Below are 19,547 nucleotides of genomic sequence, written 5' to 3'. Positions count from 1 at the left end.
CTTGCTACTAGCATGCTTGCCTGCTTACATTGTCTGCTTGCTTGCTTGCTTGCTTGCTTGTTCGACGCTTCGTCCCTGACCTCGATGTGTGCGTCACACGCTAACTAAAAGCCCACAGCACAGCGCGAGTGTCGCTGGCCGACTCATCAAAGATGGGTAGGCCTATTTTTAGCCACTACAACTCCCCGCGCCGTCAAAAAGATGTCGACCTGGCTTTCAAATCTCCCGCTCGCAGTATACAGACCGCGGTACCTCTGTTGATTACGTTAGCGTTAGACTGCTTTGTAAGGCTTGTGTTTGAAATTACTCTCTGTGAAGCTTTTGTTGAGATAAAGGGCAGACATCAGTGCTTTGCTTTTTAATAGCAGCTTAGGGGTTTATATTTGTCCCAGTGCTGGCTTGAGTACACTTGACTGGTAGAGAATCTGATGATTGGTAGAGAATCTGATGAAGATTGTTGATGTCGAAATGTAATCCAGCAATGAAACAATTAAAAAAAAACAGCAAAAAGGATTTTAAATGTGCAGACTCCTCACTCCCGAAAACTGGAGTACACTTGATGTCTGTGCTTGTCAAGGCTGGGACAGTGTGGGGCTATGAGGCAGCTGGCCAAGACTGCGTCTCTGGCTGCTGGATGCTGGATGCAGCGTTGCCAGATTGGGCAGTTTCCCACCTAGTTGGGCTGCTTAGGATGACCGTCCACAAATAAAAAAGGGTGGGTTTTCTTAGATTTATGGCCATAGAAATTAATAGGATTTAGTTCAAATTGGCCAGGGTTTAGTGCTTCTAGGCAGGTTTTCAGCATTTTTCTGGGCTGAAAATCATCAGCCACATCTGGCAACCCTGGATGCTGGATGCTGGATGCTGCATGACTCAGCTGTGGGAATGCTCTCCGTGTTAGCTGGAGCAGAAAGAAATCCTCTGCAACCGACCACCATAGTGTTTTTTGTTATGTAATCAGTCTGGGTAGCAGAATAGCTTTGGCATAGGAGAACATCATAAATGATACATAGAGTACAGAGTGTTATGAGTGTTTCAACATGGTAGGCTGTAGTATATATGTTCTGTGTTCATGCACATCATATACTGGACTGGAGCCAAAATGGTCTTCGCAATGAAGTGAGGCAAAATGACAAACTCGAGCCCTCTGAAGGGAAAAAGGTGGCATTTGGGGCACTGAACACAGGGCTCACTTCATAGTCCGTGTTAGCCTGTAAAGAGGAATATCTGTATTTCCGCATTTAGAGAGCATTAAGGCAACGTCGCCAACGCAGCTTAAGTCCCACAATCCCACAACATCAGATGGTCACTAATAAAGCAACCGATCAACCGACTAATGGTCAACCCCGAACAAGGCACCTCTGCATACATAGACATGTACGTATGTATGTCTGTTTCTCTACCCCAGCCTCCATCTGCCATCCCAGATTAAGGATACACCCAGCAGGCTATGCCAGCCCTCTGCCTTCCAACCCTCACCCGCCCCACACCACCACCACCACCACCACCTCCACCTTGGACTGCTCCGTGCATTGATCAAAAGACAGCAGCTCAAGGTCGCGTTAAGGACACCAAATTCACTTGACCCTTGAGCTCCTTTTAGAGGATTGGAGGTCATGTCAGATCTAATAATGGAAAAATCACAATACATACAGTAATGTACACTGCTGCTTATGATATGCTGTTTATGATGCAAACAAGAGCCTTCCCAGTAGGTATATCCATGCTGGCTGCACTCATGCCAGTGGTAAGGCTTAACCCTTTCATGCAAAGACTATTATATTCTTGTTGTTACCATAATGGTAATGACCAAGTATTGAGCTGTTACTTAAGACTGTTGGTAGTGTTGTAGCAATGTTGTTATGAGGTAGTTACATCTTTTTTTTAAACTCCAGCAAACAGTAATTGGATCGCTACCAATCCCATCTGCACCATGGTACACAGGAAAACAGCTCTTCAGTCTGTGTCGACAGCAATCTTTTCATTTCACTACCCACTACCTTTCACTACCTTCATTTTCACATGGTACACAGTAAAACAGCTCTTCAGTCTGTGTCGACAGCAATCTCTTCATTTCACTACCTGACAGCTTATCTGCCAACGTTTATTTTTCCCACTACAAAGGTGACAGAGGAAACTGTTTATGTTTTCAGTGGTATGGAACATAGGAACACTCCCACAAGAGAGAGAGCGAAAGAGAGAGAGAGAGAGAGAGAGAGAGAGAGAGAGAGAGAGAGAGAGAGAGAGAGAGAGAGAGAGAGGGCACTGTGGTTGGTGTGTTAGGTGACCCCTTGCATGTAGTCTACATTTATGTCCTTCATACTTTTAACATGAAATATTGAGTTGGGATGATCCCTCACTCACCCCAAAGCATACTGTAGAGTTGCATGCAAGTATGAACATACATCACTCTAAATACATACACTAGGTTTCGCACATGTCTTTCTTTCAGAAAGTCACAGTCTACTAACTTCACACGACTCACAACCCAGAGAGCAAAGTCTCTCCTTGTGTCTTTGCTCACGCGCGCGCACACACGCACAGACGCGCGAGCACACACACACACACACACACACACACACACACACACACACACACACTGAGGTTCATAGTCAAGCTTTTACTATTCACTGAATGCCTTGAGAGCAGCTTATGTTAATAACTGCGCTGTGATGACGGATTGGTGGGCGGAGAGGGCTGAAAGAGTTTTTTTTTTGACTCTCTTAAGAATGTCCTCTGCCAGTAGCCTAGGTCATTCAAACTCAACACTTGTTCAGTCACGACCCACCTTGGTGCACACATCACACACGAACAAATTCAACGAGGTCCACACTTTTACGCTTCCTTTACGCGTTTTCAAATATGCACGTTTGAATGAATCACCAGCGCTACTACCTAATTGGCAAAACAGTGTAACACATATCTGCATGAACAGGTGCGTGTTTCCTGCTTATCATTGCTGAGTAAGCTTTCTGACAATGGCACATAATATGACAAAGCAGTTTGCTGTGGCGCAGTGGCCGGGTTTTGGATACGAGAAGTGCTATTCCGTGGTTGGCACTGGTCTAGTGCTGGCATTTACACTACGATCGCAGTTTGTTCGATTCAATGACTTATTAACTGTCATAACAATGAATGACATCGGTGGGTACTTTCTAACACACGCACACACACACACACACAACATACTCCATCACTCTGCGCCTCTCGGTTGCATCGGGAAAATCAAACAGACTTGGACAACTACACGAGCCAGTGGAAAAAACGTGGTCTTGAAAGAAAAAAATTGAAAAATATCTATCTTACCTACTACAGAGGTCAAGCAGGGGGACGTCAGCTCGCAGTCCGCTTACTTTCAATATTTCGAGCGTCTCCTTTGCCCTGCACAATCAGTCCCCTCCCCCCGCGACCGCCGGTTGGACAAAGAGAGTGACTTTGCTTGGATTTCATTGGAGGCGCGGCTGCTCAACATACGTCAGATTCAGAGAGCAGAGGATTTTAATTTTTTTGCCAAATCCCGAGCATAATCTATTTCTCAACACATTACACTATCCAGATTAACACAATAGTGGCTCGTGATGTTTTGGGATTTTTGTTTTGTGTGTAGCGCAATGGATGCTTTAGGCCTGCTAGCTTACTCAATTAAAAAATAATAAAGCTCTCGCGGTTGGCTATAAATAGATAGCAAATGGCCTCTTCCCTGGGATTATTAACTTAAAGGCCATAAAAGTCTTATAACCCCTTTCAAAATCAATTTTGCTTGCTGTCAATGCATTCCAACCGCTAGGCTACAGTACTACTATGACTTTTGAGTTATTTGATTAGCCTATCACTTTTCCACTATTAGTGGTTTCATAATAATTAGTTTTTACCCAACTCTGAAATAAAAATGTAGCCCACTCAAAATACAGCACACCACAGCAAGTATGCAGTGATGAGATCTACTTGGTGCACTGTCTTATGGCATCATCCTGTTGTAAGGTGCATTCTGTGTAGAAACGTAAATTATTCATTATCCATTGACACTTACAGCCCAGGATGCATTACAGTGTCGAACAAGTCCATCTTCTTAGTATCATGACACAGAGGTAGTTTGTCCAGCAGGTGGTGCTATGGTATTTCTCTTGGGCTAGAGAAGGAATACACAAACTGATGGTTATTATAGCATAGTAACATGGCTTGACATTAACTTTTTCGCTTGCCGGCCAGTGTGGCTGGTGGTTTTCCAGAGTCACTAGCCATCCAGCTGCTCTATTAGCCATGGTTTTTTTTTTCATGACACTGTACATCTAACCTCAGAAGATGAGTGCATGCGTTTCTATATGGAAATAAAGCAAACAAATAGAAACTGAGTAACTGAGCTTTTTCTTGAACTTAAATACAAATAATTTATACACTACGGGCAAAGTGCAGAATATACACTATTCTGACTTGTCATACCATAGAATAAGCTACCTGCCAAATTGGCTAGTGACACTGAAACTGTTACCAGCCACAGCCAAGTTTTACCAGCATTTGGCCGGTTGACAGGTGCCAGTGTCAAGCCCTGCATAGTAATACCATGATGTTTGCTATTACTCGGTTGTTCAAGCACAGAGAGAAATGCACCGTTTCCTTTTTGCTGTAGGCTACATGTAGGTCCTATCTACACATGAATACACTGTAGGCTACACTTGTATCTACTCCCTATGCGTAACTGCAACCCTGTTGTTCTGAAGCATCACTAATCATAGGGCAGCGTCACAGAGATGGACAATGTTGACTCCAGATGAAGAAATGCGTCTTGTTCATTTTGCAGGCTGTGATGTGATTCATGTGAATATACTGTGTTGGACCATGACCACTTTGATCTTGTCCTTACTCTAACAATACTGCAACATCTCAGACATTAGACAGAGGCAGGGTTTATTTTTATTTACTTATTGATTGATTGATTGATTGATTGATTGGTTGATTGGTTGATTGATTGATTTTTATTTGTGTGTTTGATTGGTTTGTTGTTACAGATACATGTGTTACAACCACTGTGAATGAGCATTTGTTAAAAATAGTGATCCAGTACAGTGTGCTATACACATTGTCATCCAAAACACATGTGGTATTTCAGTAGACCTATACCATAACTGTTGTGAAACTCTCTTTCTCTTTCCCTTTCTCCTTTTGGTTTTTGTGTTTCTGCTGGCTAAAAGCAAGCAAAAACTTGACAGAAACTTTGCAGAAATATACTATGACATTACACAGCGCTTAGTAAAGCAAGATATGAAATAACGCAGAGCAAAACTTCTGTCTGACCATTCATTTTTTTGAAGTATTTTTTGGCCTTTATTATTACAGGACAGTGTGAGAGATGACAGAAAATGATTGGGAGAGAGAGATGGGGTAGGGCTGGGAAATGACCTCAGCGGACTCGAACCGGGGTCCCCGTGCACTCACCCCCCACCCCCCACCATTCATTTCAATCACTACTACCCCTCAATTATCCTCCTTCTCTCTTTCCCTCTCGTCTAGAATCTTCTGCAGGAGATGGTGGGTCCGCTCCTCCTCGCGTTCGTTGTAGAAGGAGGCGCAGATCTTTCTGCGTAGGCGCCGCGCAAACACCTGGCCTAGGACGAGGAGGAGGCCTGTGAGGAGGAGGACGCAGGCGGAGGTGATGATGGAGGAGTCTGGGGGAGAGAGAGGCTTCACACAGTGACCTGGGAGCACATCCAGGCGGTGGCTATAAGAATTGTGGAAGCGCTCAATGGGGAAATCGATAAAGCCAATCGCCTGGCCCCCGACCTATGAAATGGATAAAGAAGAAGACACAAGGTCATATTTAATCAACCAGTTGTTCACTGACAATGCCATACTCTCTCATTCTCCCTCTCTCTCTCTCTCTCTCTCTCTCTCTCTCTCTCTCTCTCTCTCTCTCTCTCTCTCTTTCTCCTTCAATAAATAGAATACTGACATGGAAATTAGAAAACAGTCTGGTTTGAACAAGTCTGAACTAATTTGAAGTCAAGTCAAGTGAAGTTGGTTTTATTGTCAATTTTTTTACATGCACTGGTCATACAAAGAATTTGAAATTACGTTTCTTGCTTTCCCATGCAGACATAGACTAATCTAGGTAAGGACATAGACAGTATATACATAGACAGTACTCATACATGGACATAAGACAGTATGGACATAGACAGTGCTCATACAGACATTTAAAGTGCAAGACTGGACAACAGTTTGAACCAGTTTGAACTAGTTTAAAATGGTTTATACCAGATTCAACCAGTTTTCTACACCATTCTACACCATTTTGAACCTGTTTGAATCAGTTTTAACTTGTAATGAATCACTCTGAACCACCTTGAACTGCTCTATACCAGTCTCTGAAGCATTTTGAAGTGAATCAGTTGTAACTGGTTTGAATCAGTTCGAACCAGTGGTCTATGCCAGTTTGAACCAGCTTAAGCCAGTTTGTTTAAACTGGTTAGAAACAAACCAGTTAACTCTGGCTTTGAACCGGTTCAGGGAACAAAAAAAGAAAAACAGAAACTTTTGCCATTTTGCTTGAAACGTGAAAAGTGTCCACTTACTTCCAAATTCACGTCAATTTGGAATTTGATCTCTGGTACGTCCCTAGTCCAGGCCAGCAGCAGCTCCAGCGCTCTGTAGACAAAGTGATCCAGCGCTATCACCGCAAAACACAGCATGGCATAGAACCCAAGAACCATCACGCCCCAGGCACACCTCCGCACCTCGTCACGCGTCATCTTCACTCCCGCCGTCCGCACCAGCCTGCCGCGATACCTCACCGGCAACGTCGTCGTTGCACCATCTCCACCACTTGCCACTAGAGCAGCCATGAGGCGACGGGACGCGTACACGTTGTCATACTTGAGGTCCGTGAGGTAGCCAATCAGATACGCCGCGGAGCCACAAAGCATGAGGAGCACCAGGGCAGCAGCGGTCAGCTTCTGCAGTACCGAAGAGGCGAGGCTGAGGGAGTCGTGCACGGAGGTCAAGTCCGCCTTCATGTTGTCTGCCATGGCGGAGATCTCCCGCCGCACGGCGCTGGCGTCCACTTCCTGCTTGAGGCTGAGGCTACTCATGCCGCTGCTGGCGGGCATCTTGGCCGTCCAGGCGTTGATGTCTCCGAGCGCCTGCTGGGTCATCTGGCTTGAGTTCAGCATGCCCGTGATCAGACTGCGAGACGAACAGCGGATCAGGTAGGCCGTCCAGTTGGCGTTCCTCACCATGTTCGGGACGCACGTGGCCAAGGTCAGGGTTAGGACAGAGGATATCAGGATCTTGCGGCCTTGGCCGGTGCCCAGCGACGGGAGGAGGATGCTGAGAATGCAGCGTACCGGGTGGACCATCATCAGGTCCGCCGTCACGAGGACCGTGAAAACCCCTGAGAAGATGGCCACGCCGCTGAGGTCATAGGTCAGGCTGTACACCATCCATAGCAGCAGCAGGGCCGCTATCGACGTGGAGATGAAGAAGCAGAGGAGGAAGAGGATGAAGATCTCGAAGCGGTTGGATGGAGTAGGTTTGGAGTACACATTCCACAGGAACCTGAGTACCTTGGAAGCTTCTGACCGGAAAGTTGATCTGTGGCAGAGTGATTGATCACATTGTTATCATCTGGCTTCTACAAAAAGATTGAGTATTAGAGTATTTACTTAGAAATAGAGTGGTTGTATATGTGAAATTTGTGAACACAATTGGTGAAGTAAGGAAGTGCTTGAAGTAGACAACTTTGACGAAATATTCACATCCATGTAAGATAGGACGGTCAGCTCTGCCACCCACACACACACACACACACACACACACACACACACACACACACACACACACACACACACACACACACACACACACACAAGCTAAGTTTACATGGGACATTTAATTCAGAATTAATTAACTCACTGAATAAAGGTTATTTCCGCTTTGAAAACGTCATGTAACACCTCACAATTCGGAATTAATGTAAGATCAAAAAGTGAAAGTGAAAGTGAAAGCCCATTGGGAAACTCCAACTCCCATTGTCATTGTGACACAGCACTCCACAGCACACAAGTGAACACTGCACACTGCACACAACGAAATTTCATTTATGCCTCACCCGTGCAAGGGGGCAGCCCTCAGTGGCGCCCCATGGGGAGCAGTGCGGTGGGACGGTACCATGCTCAGGGTACCTCAGTCATGGAGGAGGATGGGGGAGAGCACTGGTTGATTACTCCCCCCACCAACCTGGCGGGTCGGGAGTCGAACCGGCAACCTCTGGGATGCAAGTCTGACGCCCTAACCGCTCAACAAAGTAAAGTCAACAGAGCTATTTCATTCTAAATTATTAATTCTGAATTAAAAACGTCAAGTAAACGTAGCCAATGACCCATGCGCATACTGTACACACACACACACACACACACACACACACACACACACACACACACACACACACACACACACACACACACACACACAGTGCATTATCTGTAAATTACTCACAGCCCTGTTCTGGTTTGAGCCAACCAATCGGCCAATGCCATGATTGTGCACTATTGGAGAAATGAGACATTTTAGACATTTGATACAAGCATGCAAATACATACTACACAGTACTGTAAAGCATTGCAGTCAGTTAAATGTAAGGAAGTAAGTTGCCCTGCTGCCTTAAATGTGTAAGTCAACTTAACTTGAGAAAGCCTCAATTGAGTTAAGTCTCGAGTTGAATTAACTTACAAACTTAAGGCAGCAGGGCAAATAAGTTTTTTGTTTACGTTTCACTGGTTTTGAATGTTTTACAGTGTAGTACAGTTTACCCGTTCTGCAGTTTTATTTCTTGCCCACATCTTCTGCTTGCTGGACCACAAAGCTAACCACAGCTCACCAACTACCAACACTCAAGTGATGAGCAGAAGTGAATTTGTTGCAAAAGAGTATTTGAGACAGTTGCAGTTTTTCAATGATAGGTAAAGTAGTAGACCTATGAAAATTACTTGCTGGCTGCTGAGCCTTGTCCATTGAAGGTTAACTAAACCTGAGCTTGGATGCTGAAAGATTATTGCTTTATAGATATACTAAGATGTAAGATAAATATACTGTGGATGTAATAATCAACATTCGGTTTATTGGAAATAACACAAATACACAAATGTACACAACTGTAATACAAAAGGGATAGCCTCTATCTGTTATGCGATGGCTTTTGACTGTAAAGAATTGTATTGGTTGGCCTTACCTTTGGAAGCACCGGTGAATGAATTTACGAACTACTGTAACTCTTTCTGAAACTTCGACTGGTGAGTGTTTCTGGGTTTTCATCTAGATGTAGTGTGTATGTATGTGTGTGTGTATGTGTGCCTGTGTGCATGTGTGTGTATGTGGGCAGAGAGAAAGAAGGGGAGAGAGAGAGAGAGAGAGAGAGAGAGAGAGAGAGAGAGAGAGAGAGAGAGAGAGAGAGAGAGAGAGAGAGAGAAAGAGAGAGTTGCGCTCTTAGTTCCCCATGCTGTCCCAACTGGTCGACTCTACAAGTGCTAAAATTACACTCTTAACCATGAAATCCAGCCATTACCCTCAAGAAGGCGTTTCAGAGTTCCCCTCTTTAGCCGCAACAGACTTCCCGGTAAACATGCGTTCATACAGAAATTAATCCTTTTGCTGAATCAGTCTTAAGACTGTATGTATAGTGTTATTACTCCATTTTGGTAATATAGGCCTATGTCCTCTGTGTCCTTTTGTCAGTTGCGCAATAGCCTTGTGATGTGATGTTATGTGTATGTCCTGTCTTAAACGAGTCTTGCTTAGGGATGCAACATGAATTTCAGTGTAAACCGACAATAAAGCATTATCGTACATGATGTCTAGTCAAATTAAAATAACTAACCCTCATCATCTTTGTTACCTACACCAAGGAGGTTATGTTTTTGGTCGCGTTGGTTTGTCTGTCTGATTGTTTGTCTGTCTGTCTATCTGTTTGTTTGTTTGTCTGTCTGCCGGTCAGCAGGATAACCCAAAAAGTTATAAGCGGATTTTCATGAAACTTTGTGGAGTTATTGGAAATGACAAAAGGAACAAGTGCTTACATTTTGGGGGTGATCTGGATCCAGGAAGAAGATTCTTCATTATTGCGGGATTAGGGCGAATTTTGACATGTGTTTGGCATGCATTCTGTATGCAATAGCAGATCATCTTTTAACTGTATGCACACACACAGGCAAGCACACACAGTCACACAGAGAATTTGAATTTTAAGGATACTTTATTAAAACAATTTGCACAAACAGATCATATTACACTCTTAAAATGTATAAAAGTAAATTAAAGAAAACAAAACAAAACTAGATTGCATTTCCTCACAGAAAATGCTGGAGTATGCTTGCTGTCTTGCATTCTTTGCCCTTCATGTATGCTTTGCCCTTCATGCAAGCGTTGCCCTTCATACATATGCAGCCCTTCATGCATACACAACATACAGTTAACATCTAGATATGAGCTAACTTCTTGTTTTGCATCTACTGTATTAACCAAAACACCTTTGCACCACCTTTAGCGCCCCCCCCCAGTGGCCAATTTGCACCAAAGTCGGTAGGTACCCTATGGGTGTACGGGAGAACAAGTGTAAGAAATTTCGTTAAGAACCGTCAAGGCGTTGCTGAGATATGAGCTAACTTCCTGTTTGGACGGTCTGTTTGTCTTTAATGTCAATTTTGATTGGCTGTGCACCGATGCTTTCAGCTATTTAGGACGATCAGACAAAAATTGTGGGCGGAGCATCATTTTTATTGATTTTTATTTTTATTTTATTTATTTTATTTATTTTTATTGATTCATTTTATTTGATTTTTGAATATATCAAAATGGCGGGATATTCATAATGGTAAATATGACATCATAGCATGCGTTGGATTCGGCTTGACCCAAGGATTTCAGCGATCCCAAGCGTTTGATGAATTGAGGTCAATACGGGCCAATATGGGCAAAAACACATTTTTGCTTATTGTAGCGACCCTGGTGGCTCATTTGCACGAAAATCGTTGCGTGTCTTCTGGAGATAGCTGATTATGTGTATAAAATGGGGTTCTGATACAAGTAGTCGTAGCCGAGATATGAGCTCACTTCCTGTTTGGCGTCTCCGCCGCCAACTTTGATTGGCTCCTGTTTGAAGCTGGTTAAATCAATCTTTCCAGGACCTTTAGGGTAGATTTATCTCAGTCCGCAGATGCCCTCGCAAAAAATTGTGACGATGGGACGAAAATTGTGGGCGGGGCGTCATTTTTATAAATTTGTACAAAATTCAAAATGGCGGAAAAACTTTCCAGGCGGAAAATGACGGAAAATGATGCAGTGGATTCGGCTTGGCCCAAGGATTCCAGGGATACCAAGTTTTTGAAATTCCGACCAACGGTTCAAAAGTTACAGCATGTAATGTACTTGCAACTTTGACCTGCTGGTGGCGCTACAGAGTTTGAAGTACCCCTGTGAGAAATACAAATCTAAATTGGCACACCGAGCCAAACATTTCGGTCATTGAATGGATTTTCTATCTTGAGCGGTTCTCCAAAACAAATGGATCGTAGAAAAAGATTAAAATAAAAAAAAATAAAGTCACAGAGAGAGAGAGAGAGAGAGAGAGAGAGAGAGAGAGAGAGAGAGAGAGAGAGAGATACAAGCTTACCGAACCATTTAAATGTCATGTTCATTCTCACATTACTTAGATTGCAGGCTAGGTATAGGCTAAGTGTATTAACAAGTGTATAAAACTTTATTTTCACCATGTTCTGTTAGCATTACCACTGTGTGTGATGAGTCCCCTTAAAGGGACACTGTGTGAGATTTTTAGTTGTTTATTTCCAGAATTCATGCTGCCCATTCACTAATGTTACCTTTTTATGAATACTTACCACCAGCATCAAATTCTAAGCATTCATTATGACTGGAAAAATTGCACTTTTCATACATGAAAAGGGGAATATTCTCCATGGTCCGCCATTTTGAATTTCCAAAAAATAGCAATTTTTAGCTGCAAAAATGACTGTACTTGGACCATACTAGAAAATATTTGTTTATTACTTAGTACACTTTCATGTAGAGATCAAATTGGGCAATAGGCAGCCCAGTTTCAATGACCAGCATAGTTGCAGTACCTTTTTTGACCATTTCCTGCACAGTGTCCCTTTAAGTCAAGATGATTTTGTTTACTGTAGTGTGGCATCAAAGCGGAACCGCTGCTGTGAGCAGATATTCACCAATGTACACATTTGACTGTCTGTACTGCTCTGATAAGATGAGGGAGAATAGCCTATCAGGGCTGATATGAGTCACTAATGGAAAATACCAAGTCACAGATGTAGACTTGGCTGCAACGAAAATATAATGTGGTAACACTATTACTAATGCACACACATACCCTACTGTGTGTGCGCTTTCCCGGTATGTGTGTGCATCTCCTTTAGTTGAAATGCACACAATGTAATTTTTGAGATAAATATGACTTTAATGATGTTACATGCGTTCCTGTGAGAAATGTGAGAAATTTCAGGAGGTGTAGCTCCTTAATGCACACCGTAGGGCCTATGTCCAGTGGCTCGCTGTAATAGTCATTGAAAAGTTAGCCATAGTACTGCAATACTATGACATTACACAGGGCCTTTAGTAATGCACTACGACTTTGGCATTGCCATTCTGGTAATAGCAAATTTATAACGCTGTGTCTTAACGGGTCCAGAGGCCCTGAAAATCTGTGTTTTGTCCCACATTTTTGCTTTCGTCTGTCCACCATGTGACAAAAGGCATGCTGTAAACCTAAATAATAGACAACAACAAAACAACGCAGGCTGTGTGATTTATTAAGTGTTGACAGCATACAACTAGGCTATACAATTGTAATACACATGTCCACAGCAAATCCTGACATAAACGAAGTGCGTTTTCACACAGAGTCCTTTTTAAGTGAACCGAACTCGGTCTTTAGGGTGGACCGAAAAGTGAACCAACAGCAAAAGTACTCAGTGCTGTTGTTGTTCATATTGTGAGTGTATTACAAAAAGAACTGACCGATCTTTCTATTCCTGTCAGGTTTGATGGAGTGTCAGTCTTCTCTTTGATCACACCAGGCCCTTTAGAGCCCTCCTTAAGTGATCACACTTTGTCTCAAGTATAACTTTTCAAAACCCATAAGCGAACCGTACTGAGACCACATCAATTAAGGTCTCAGTACGGTTCACTTCCCAGAGGTCTGGGTACACTTTGAAGCAATGGCTGAAAGGGACCAGGTGTGAAAACCCTAAAAGTTATATGCTGAGAGTCAGCAGCCTCGCTGTATACGCCCATCAGTGTCACCTCGCAGCTGCTTTCCATCAGTTCTTAATTGCCGGGTCAGTTACGTCCATTCAGGCCACTCATGAGGGGCAGTCATGGGTAAGTGGTTAGGGCCTCAGACTTGTAACCCAAAGGTTGATGATTCGAATCCTGACCCGCATCAGACTTGTAACCCAAAGGTTGCCATTTTGACTCATGACCTGCCAGGTTGGTGGAGGGAGTAATTAGTGCTCCTCCCCATCCTCCTCCATGACTGAGGTACCCTGACCATGGTACCATCCCGCTGCACTGCTCCCTTGGAGCATCGTTTGGGGCTGCCCCTATGTACGGGTGAGGCATAAATGCAATTTAGTTGTGTGTGCAGTGTGTCCTGTGTCACATTGACAATGGGAGTTTCCCAGGTGAGCTTTCACTTTCTCACTTTCACATAGGGATCACCAGAGCAAATAAATTGAAACGGTGGGGACATGGAAGACCTACATTACACTTCCTTTGATCTTGTCCTCCTTCAGTCTCATCAATCTTCACTATCACAGACATGAGACGTGCTTGATTACGCTACACACTCAGATTTCATTTGTTACTGTCTAGGTCTACAGAAAAATAAAGATAGGCTATCTAAAGCATTTATTTAAAACAAAACAATGGCTATGTAGGCTCACTAACACAATGGTCCCGACATGTTGATTTACTGAAAAGGTGTATAAAAAAATGCAAATAAACCATTACAGGTCTTCTGCAGCTGGAAACATTAGACCTATACGCCCCAAGGACTAGGGGAATGGGTAGGAGAGATAAGGACATGCAATGGAGCATGGTGACGATGATCAGATGTGTCATACATGGGGGCAAAGTGTGACTGAGTCACCAGGGCCCACACAGTCCGATGTATGTAGATATATGGGGGGTCCATTGAAGCTGATTGTACATAGGGCCCACAATTTTCTGCTACACCCCTAACGATGATGGAACAGCCCTGTAGTAGATATGGCACGGTTTGAAGGCGCTGGCAGGTACCTACCCTACCTGATGTACCTACCCTAAAAGTAGCCCCACCCACTTGTTCAATGACACATACAACCAGTGGCGCCACCAGACATTTTGGGCCCCATGAAAGATTCGAATTTTGGGCCCTGTCAGTGCTGTCAGTGCTTGGGCCCTTAGAATCTGTAACCACCCCCCCCCTAGGGGAACCCATGCATACAACTGTTCACATTTCAGATCTTCAAGTTCATAAAGCAGCCGTGGTGTCACTTAACCGTTCCCACGGCAATGGGTCGTTCTCTTGCAATACTATTGCACTTTGGCGCCCAGTCCAAAATTGCTGCAGCTCGGGTAGAAGGCGACCGTATTCATCCGTGCAAACACCTCGTAACTCCACTGGTAAGGAGCTGGGGTCAACCGGTAGGTTGATCAGGATCATACGTGTTCCTCTTTGCTCGTTCACAACAGATTCTTGTGGCTCGCTCGATTCGACTTCAGATTTAGAATCTGGGCAGTAGAACACTCTGCACACTTGAGATAGGTCGTCCTTCAGCGTGTCGTGCGCGGTCAGTAGGATGGCGGGAGACCACGCGCTGCTTAGGTACACACACACCTGAGCGACAATGAAGAGGGTGTATGAAGGTTGGGTGTCAGTGCGTGGGAGGTGCCGAACCCATGCCCAGGTAGCCCAATGAGGCAACTGCAGGAGCGTGTGCGCCATCGTCAGGCTCAGCAACATCAGCGCGCGCCTCCGAACTTGGTGTGGAGCGGGGCTTGAGGACGCTGTGGCCGTTGGCGGCTTTGCATAGAAGATGGTTTTCGTGTAGCTGACGAAGGCAATTAAAATGGGAATCGTGTAGGCAGAAATCGGAAAGACTTTGCTAAACAGAGATATGAATCCTAAATATTTGCGTGGGATTTCGCACACGCACAAAGACAAATTCTCGCGTGTCTGCTGCTTGGAAAACATTAGCTCCGGTATTGGGAAAACGAGCGCAACGACCCAACAAAACACTGTCGTGCAGAGCGCTCTCCTCAGAAGGTACTTGGCACCCTGTGTTTGACTCGACGGAGGATGGTCACGAGCAATACTAACACCCGCCAGGGTAAAGTTTTTAGCCGCGAGACAGCCATGCTGAAACCATTCCGCAGTCCTGCAAGCAACATCCCCCAGCATCCATGTGCGCGTGTGGTAGGTGATGGCACGCACCGGCACACTCACAGCCAGTATCAACAAGTCAGTTACGCACAGGCTGGCCAGAAGTGCCCTTGCCTCCGATACAGGGCCAGTCCGCAGCCCGTAAAGTATAACAATGAGAAGGACAAAATTACCCGGCACGCCGATTCCAGAGATTACCGAAAGGACCGTGGGTAAGACAACTGTGGTGTCTCTCCGCTGGAGAAGCTGGATGCCTCCCGCAAAGTAAACAGAGCTGTTACCTGTCCACTCAGCGGCCATCGTGAATAAAAAAACCAAAACACCAAAAAGCTCAAACAGCGAGTCTCCAAAATCAATGATGGGACAACTTCCAAAAACACTGTTAGGCTACATGTAGCCTTGGTGAATGTCTTCTGTCAGTCGACGGTGATGGGAAGTCCAAATTCCGATGGTGCGCTGTCCACCGCGGACGTGGTGCTGAAGTTGGCTAGTAGGTTCGAATCACTCAACACTTTGTCTGGACTCCCGGCTTGAGTTCACCCCTCACGTAGCGGTGATATAGTTTAGCCATAGCATATGATCAGAAAAATAGGGAGTGCCGTTTGCAAAGCGACTCAGTCTGGAAATAACAGGCAGGGGAGTAATACGTTGGCTAGGCAGAAATGCATTGAAGGGTGCCTAATCCGCCAAGAGTTGAAATGGTGACGAGCAAGAGTCACATGGACACACTAGGGTGCTTATTGTAGGCTATATTGGGGAAAAATGTAACACACACACACACACACACACACACACACACACACACACACACACACACACACACACACACACACACACACACACACACACACACACACACACACACACACACACACACACACTTAAATTTCAAACAATGTTCATAATAATTTTGTTATTTTTAAGATCAGCAACAGCTTTTCCAACCAACGATTAAATATTGTACTATGTCCATACGGTCTTAAGTCCATGTATAAGTACTGTCTATGTCTATACTGTCTATGTCCTTACCTAGATTAGTCTATGTCTGTATGGGAAAGCAAGAAATGTAATTTCAAATTCTTTGTATGACCAGTGCATGTAAAGAAATTGACAATAAAACCTACTTGACTTGACTTGACTTGACTTCTTATAAGAAGTATATATATACCTTAAATGCTTCATTTTAAGCTAAACATGATCTTTAGGTTACATGAACCTGTAGGTCTAAGCCTTGAATTTGACGTTCGGATTGATCTCCAAACAAAAATGCTCAAAGAAAAACTGTAGGTGTGCAAACATTAAAAATACTGTCACTGTCAAAAATACTTCTCAAATCAACACTTACTGATGGTACATCTCTCTGTCCCACTCTGCTCTATTCCACTATATCATCACAATCTCATTCTTCTTCTCTTTTGCCCTCACCATCCTTCCATCATTTTTGTCTCTCTGTGCTTGTGTGTTTCTGCAGCGTTTCTGTCGGTGTGCACTGTGTGCACGTGTGTTTGCACTGCCGTCAATGCTCAAAACAAAATGTCTGAATACTTTTGCATTCAATGTGGGAGTCTAAAAGCCCAACAGAACTAAACAGGGATGAGAGACCAAATGGCTGTTTTTTTTCTTCCTGGCTGAACTGTGTCCAGCCTGAGGCACTAAGTGGTCCTTCCTTGTTATACCAAGGAGCACCGAGTCCCTTAGATTCACAGCGCTTATCCATCCATGCAGAACAAAACACATCAGTCACTCTCTCTGCAATCGCAATGAAGGCTGGCAACCCCTTAAACAACATAGGAGTGAGAGAGCATCGGCCATGCACAGTAATTTGCACAGTAATTTTCATCCCACGCATCTGTGGCCGTGTGTGGAAAGGATTCAACTCAATGAGAGACATACATTATAACATCTATTCAACTGAACATGCTGTAAAACTGTAAGAGTTGTAAGAATTGTTAGCCTGGCGAGCCAAACCCCTACAGCAAAAATTTGCATTCGCTAGGGGCATCTACATTTCTAGGCTAAAGAATTGTAAGACCGCAGTGAGTCCTGACCAAAGAAAGTCGACACAGAAGAACAATCTCTCAGGGGTAAATGCATTGGCCACGGTGTAGTACGGGGGCGTGGCCTGTGGACACAAGTGGATGGAAAATTAACTCCCTTGCGCATGGTCAGTGGGTGCGACAAACATTTCCGTACTCCGCAAAATCCAAAAGAGGATAGGCCTATCCGGTTGTCAGTGTTCAGTGTGTGGTCAAATTGCTGGGAAACTGACAAGGAGCTGACAAACATTCACGCTGTCCTATGACCTGTTCCACACTCCGACCCTCGCAGAAGTAGCATTGCACTTAACCATGCTCCCAGTACTGACCGTAGAAGAAGAATTGTACTCCCCTCGCCATCATTCCGTACTACACTGTTATGACGTCAGTACACCCTCTTGTCTCAAGCCTCTTTGGTCCATTTCCCAATGCACAGTCAATTTTGCTGTGCCAATGAAACACTATTCTTCTGAGCATATACCGTATGGTCCAGTTGGGTTGTTACACAACCTCACCCCCAGCCCAACCCGAGTGCTGAAGTAACACTATGAAAGTGTGTCTAAGTGTTAATTCAACAGTGCTGACTGTTTAACACTATTTTGAATGGCACAATATATGTAGTATAGTCAGATTACTGTTGAATTGACACTGCAGAATTGGCAGTGTGTGTGTGTCTTCTCACCATACATCTCTGTATTATACGGCAATGACCTTTTCCCCAAGCACTGCACATTGGAGCATTGTGTGAGCAGTGACCCTGTTGGCCTATATTTGAAATAATCGCAGTGGTGCGTGTGTAGTAATAATATGGCGTGGCCTAGTTTGTTTGAGCGGTGTGTCTCCGCTCAGCTGGCCAGCCTGTGCCCCGGTCTTGCTACGAAGCCATTCATGCTGTGCTCATCCACTCAGACTGATATCAGCACTTAAGTAGAGAGAGACAGACCTCCCTGATCCACGCATGCACGCACGCACGCACGCAGACAAACACACACACACACACACACACATGCAAACACGCAGGCATGCACACGCACACACACACATGCAAACACACACACACGCACGCAAACACACACACACAGACACACACACACATACACACGTGTGCAGTACACACACACACATACACACATGCACATGCACATTCATCTCTCTTAGGTCTTCATCTTTGCCCCTTTACCCCCTTTCAGTAAGTCTGTGACACTGTGCTTTTCCCATTTGTCCGTGAGGGCCAGAGGCTGTGGCAAAGGGAACTGTGACAGGCAGAGACCACTAATGCTTAACCCAGGAACAGGGCCGGTTCTAATCAATTTGGTGCCCTAGGCAAGCACCAATCTTTCCTTTTTGTGGAATTTGACATCGGCATCTGTGAAGATAGTGTCATACATCGAGGACAACTGCTTTAGTACCATGTACTATACAGTATGTACTGAGTGCCCATTAAAAAGCATTGTCAATGTTAAGTTTCATGCTTAATTTTGCTAAATATTGTAATTCTGTGGGCCGTGGTGCCCCCCCAAGATATTTGGTGCCCTAGGCGACCGCCTAGTCTGCCTATGCCTAGCGTCGGCCCTGCTCATACTCCCGGGCTGTTGCCAAATGCACTAAGAGTAGTAGCGTTAGTAGAAGTACACCATGTTCAAAGACATAAAAATCTGCACATCCCACTTGGCTTGCCAGGCGCAGGGCAAATAAAATATAATAAAAAAATATTACGTCTGCAGCACTTCACTTTATTATTCTTGTGAAAGTGAAATTAATGCATTTTTTTTGTTTGTTGTTTTACAGCTAAGTTGGGTCGTGTGCAAAGGGTTCTGTTGTCTGTTGAAGATATATCTTCATCAACTCTGAGGAACAAAAACCACAGACAATTATATAAATGTAAGTATGTATATTTTATGTCTGAATAAAGTGTACAGGCCCCCAAGCTTATACTGTAAGATGGGAACAGCTGTCCTTAGAGGGCAGCCCAGATGCTAAAGAGCTCAGGAAACAATGCCACAGCTGAGCGCCCCCCATACAGTAATCCCCCATAATGCCCCATTCTCATACCCATGAACTGAAAA

The 19,547-nt window shown here is 44.4% G+C and overlaps 2 protein-coding genes across 2 annotated transcripts in view; both read right to left on the bottom strand.

Annotated features, from left to right (window-relative positions):
* The window catches only part of LOC134469841 (basic proline-rich protein-like), a 20,557-nt gene extending 17,199 nt beyond the window's left edge, over positions 1 to 3,358 (bottom strand). Inside the window, exon 1 of the mRNA XM_063223870.1 lies at positions 3,307 to 3,358. The gene's annotated coding sequence lies outside the window, so the exon portion shown is untranslated. The remainder of the gene's footprint in view (positions 1 to 3,306) is intronic.
* Positions 3,359 to 5,472: 2,114 nt separating this feature from the next.
* On the bottom strand, positions 5,473 to 8,547 carry LOC134469840 (osteoclast stimulatory transmembrane protein-like). Its single transcript, XM_063223869.1, has 3 exons — positions 8,491 to 8,547; positions 6,570 to 7,587; positions 5,473 to 5,778 (listed from the first exon to the last, which is right to left on the bottom strand). Exons 1-3 carry the CDS (start codon positions 8,529 to 8,531, stop codon positions 5,473 to 5,475), a joined length of 1,365 nt encoding a protein of 454 aa, XP_063079939.1. The 5' UTR covers positions 8,532 to 8,547.
* Positions 8,548 to 19,547: the final 11,000 nt, after the last annotated feature.

Source organism: Engraulis encrasicolus, chromosome 19 (assembly GCF_034702125.1).
Source record: "Engraulis encrasicolus isolate BLACKSEA-1 chromosome 19, IST_EnEncr_1.0, whole genome shotgun sequence".
In the NCBI taxonomy this organism is placed as follows: Eukaryota; Metazoa; Chordata; class Actinopteri; order Clupeiformes; family Engraulidae; genus Engraulis; species Engraulis encrasicolus.
This window is presented reverse-complemented; position numbering and strand designations above follow the sequence as displayed.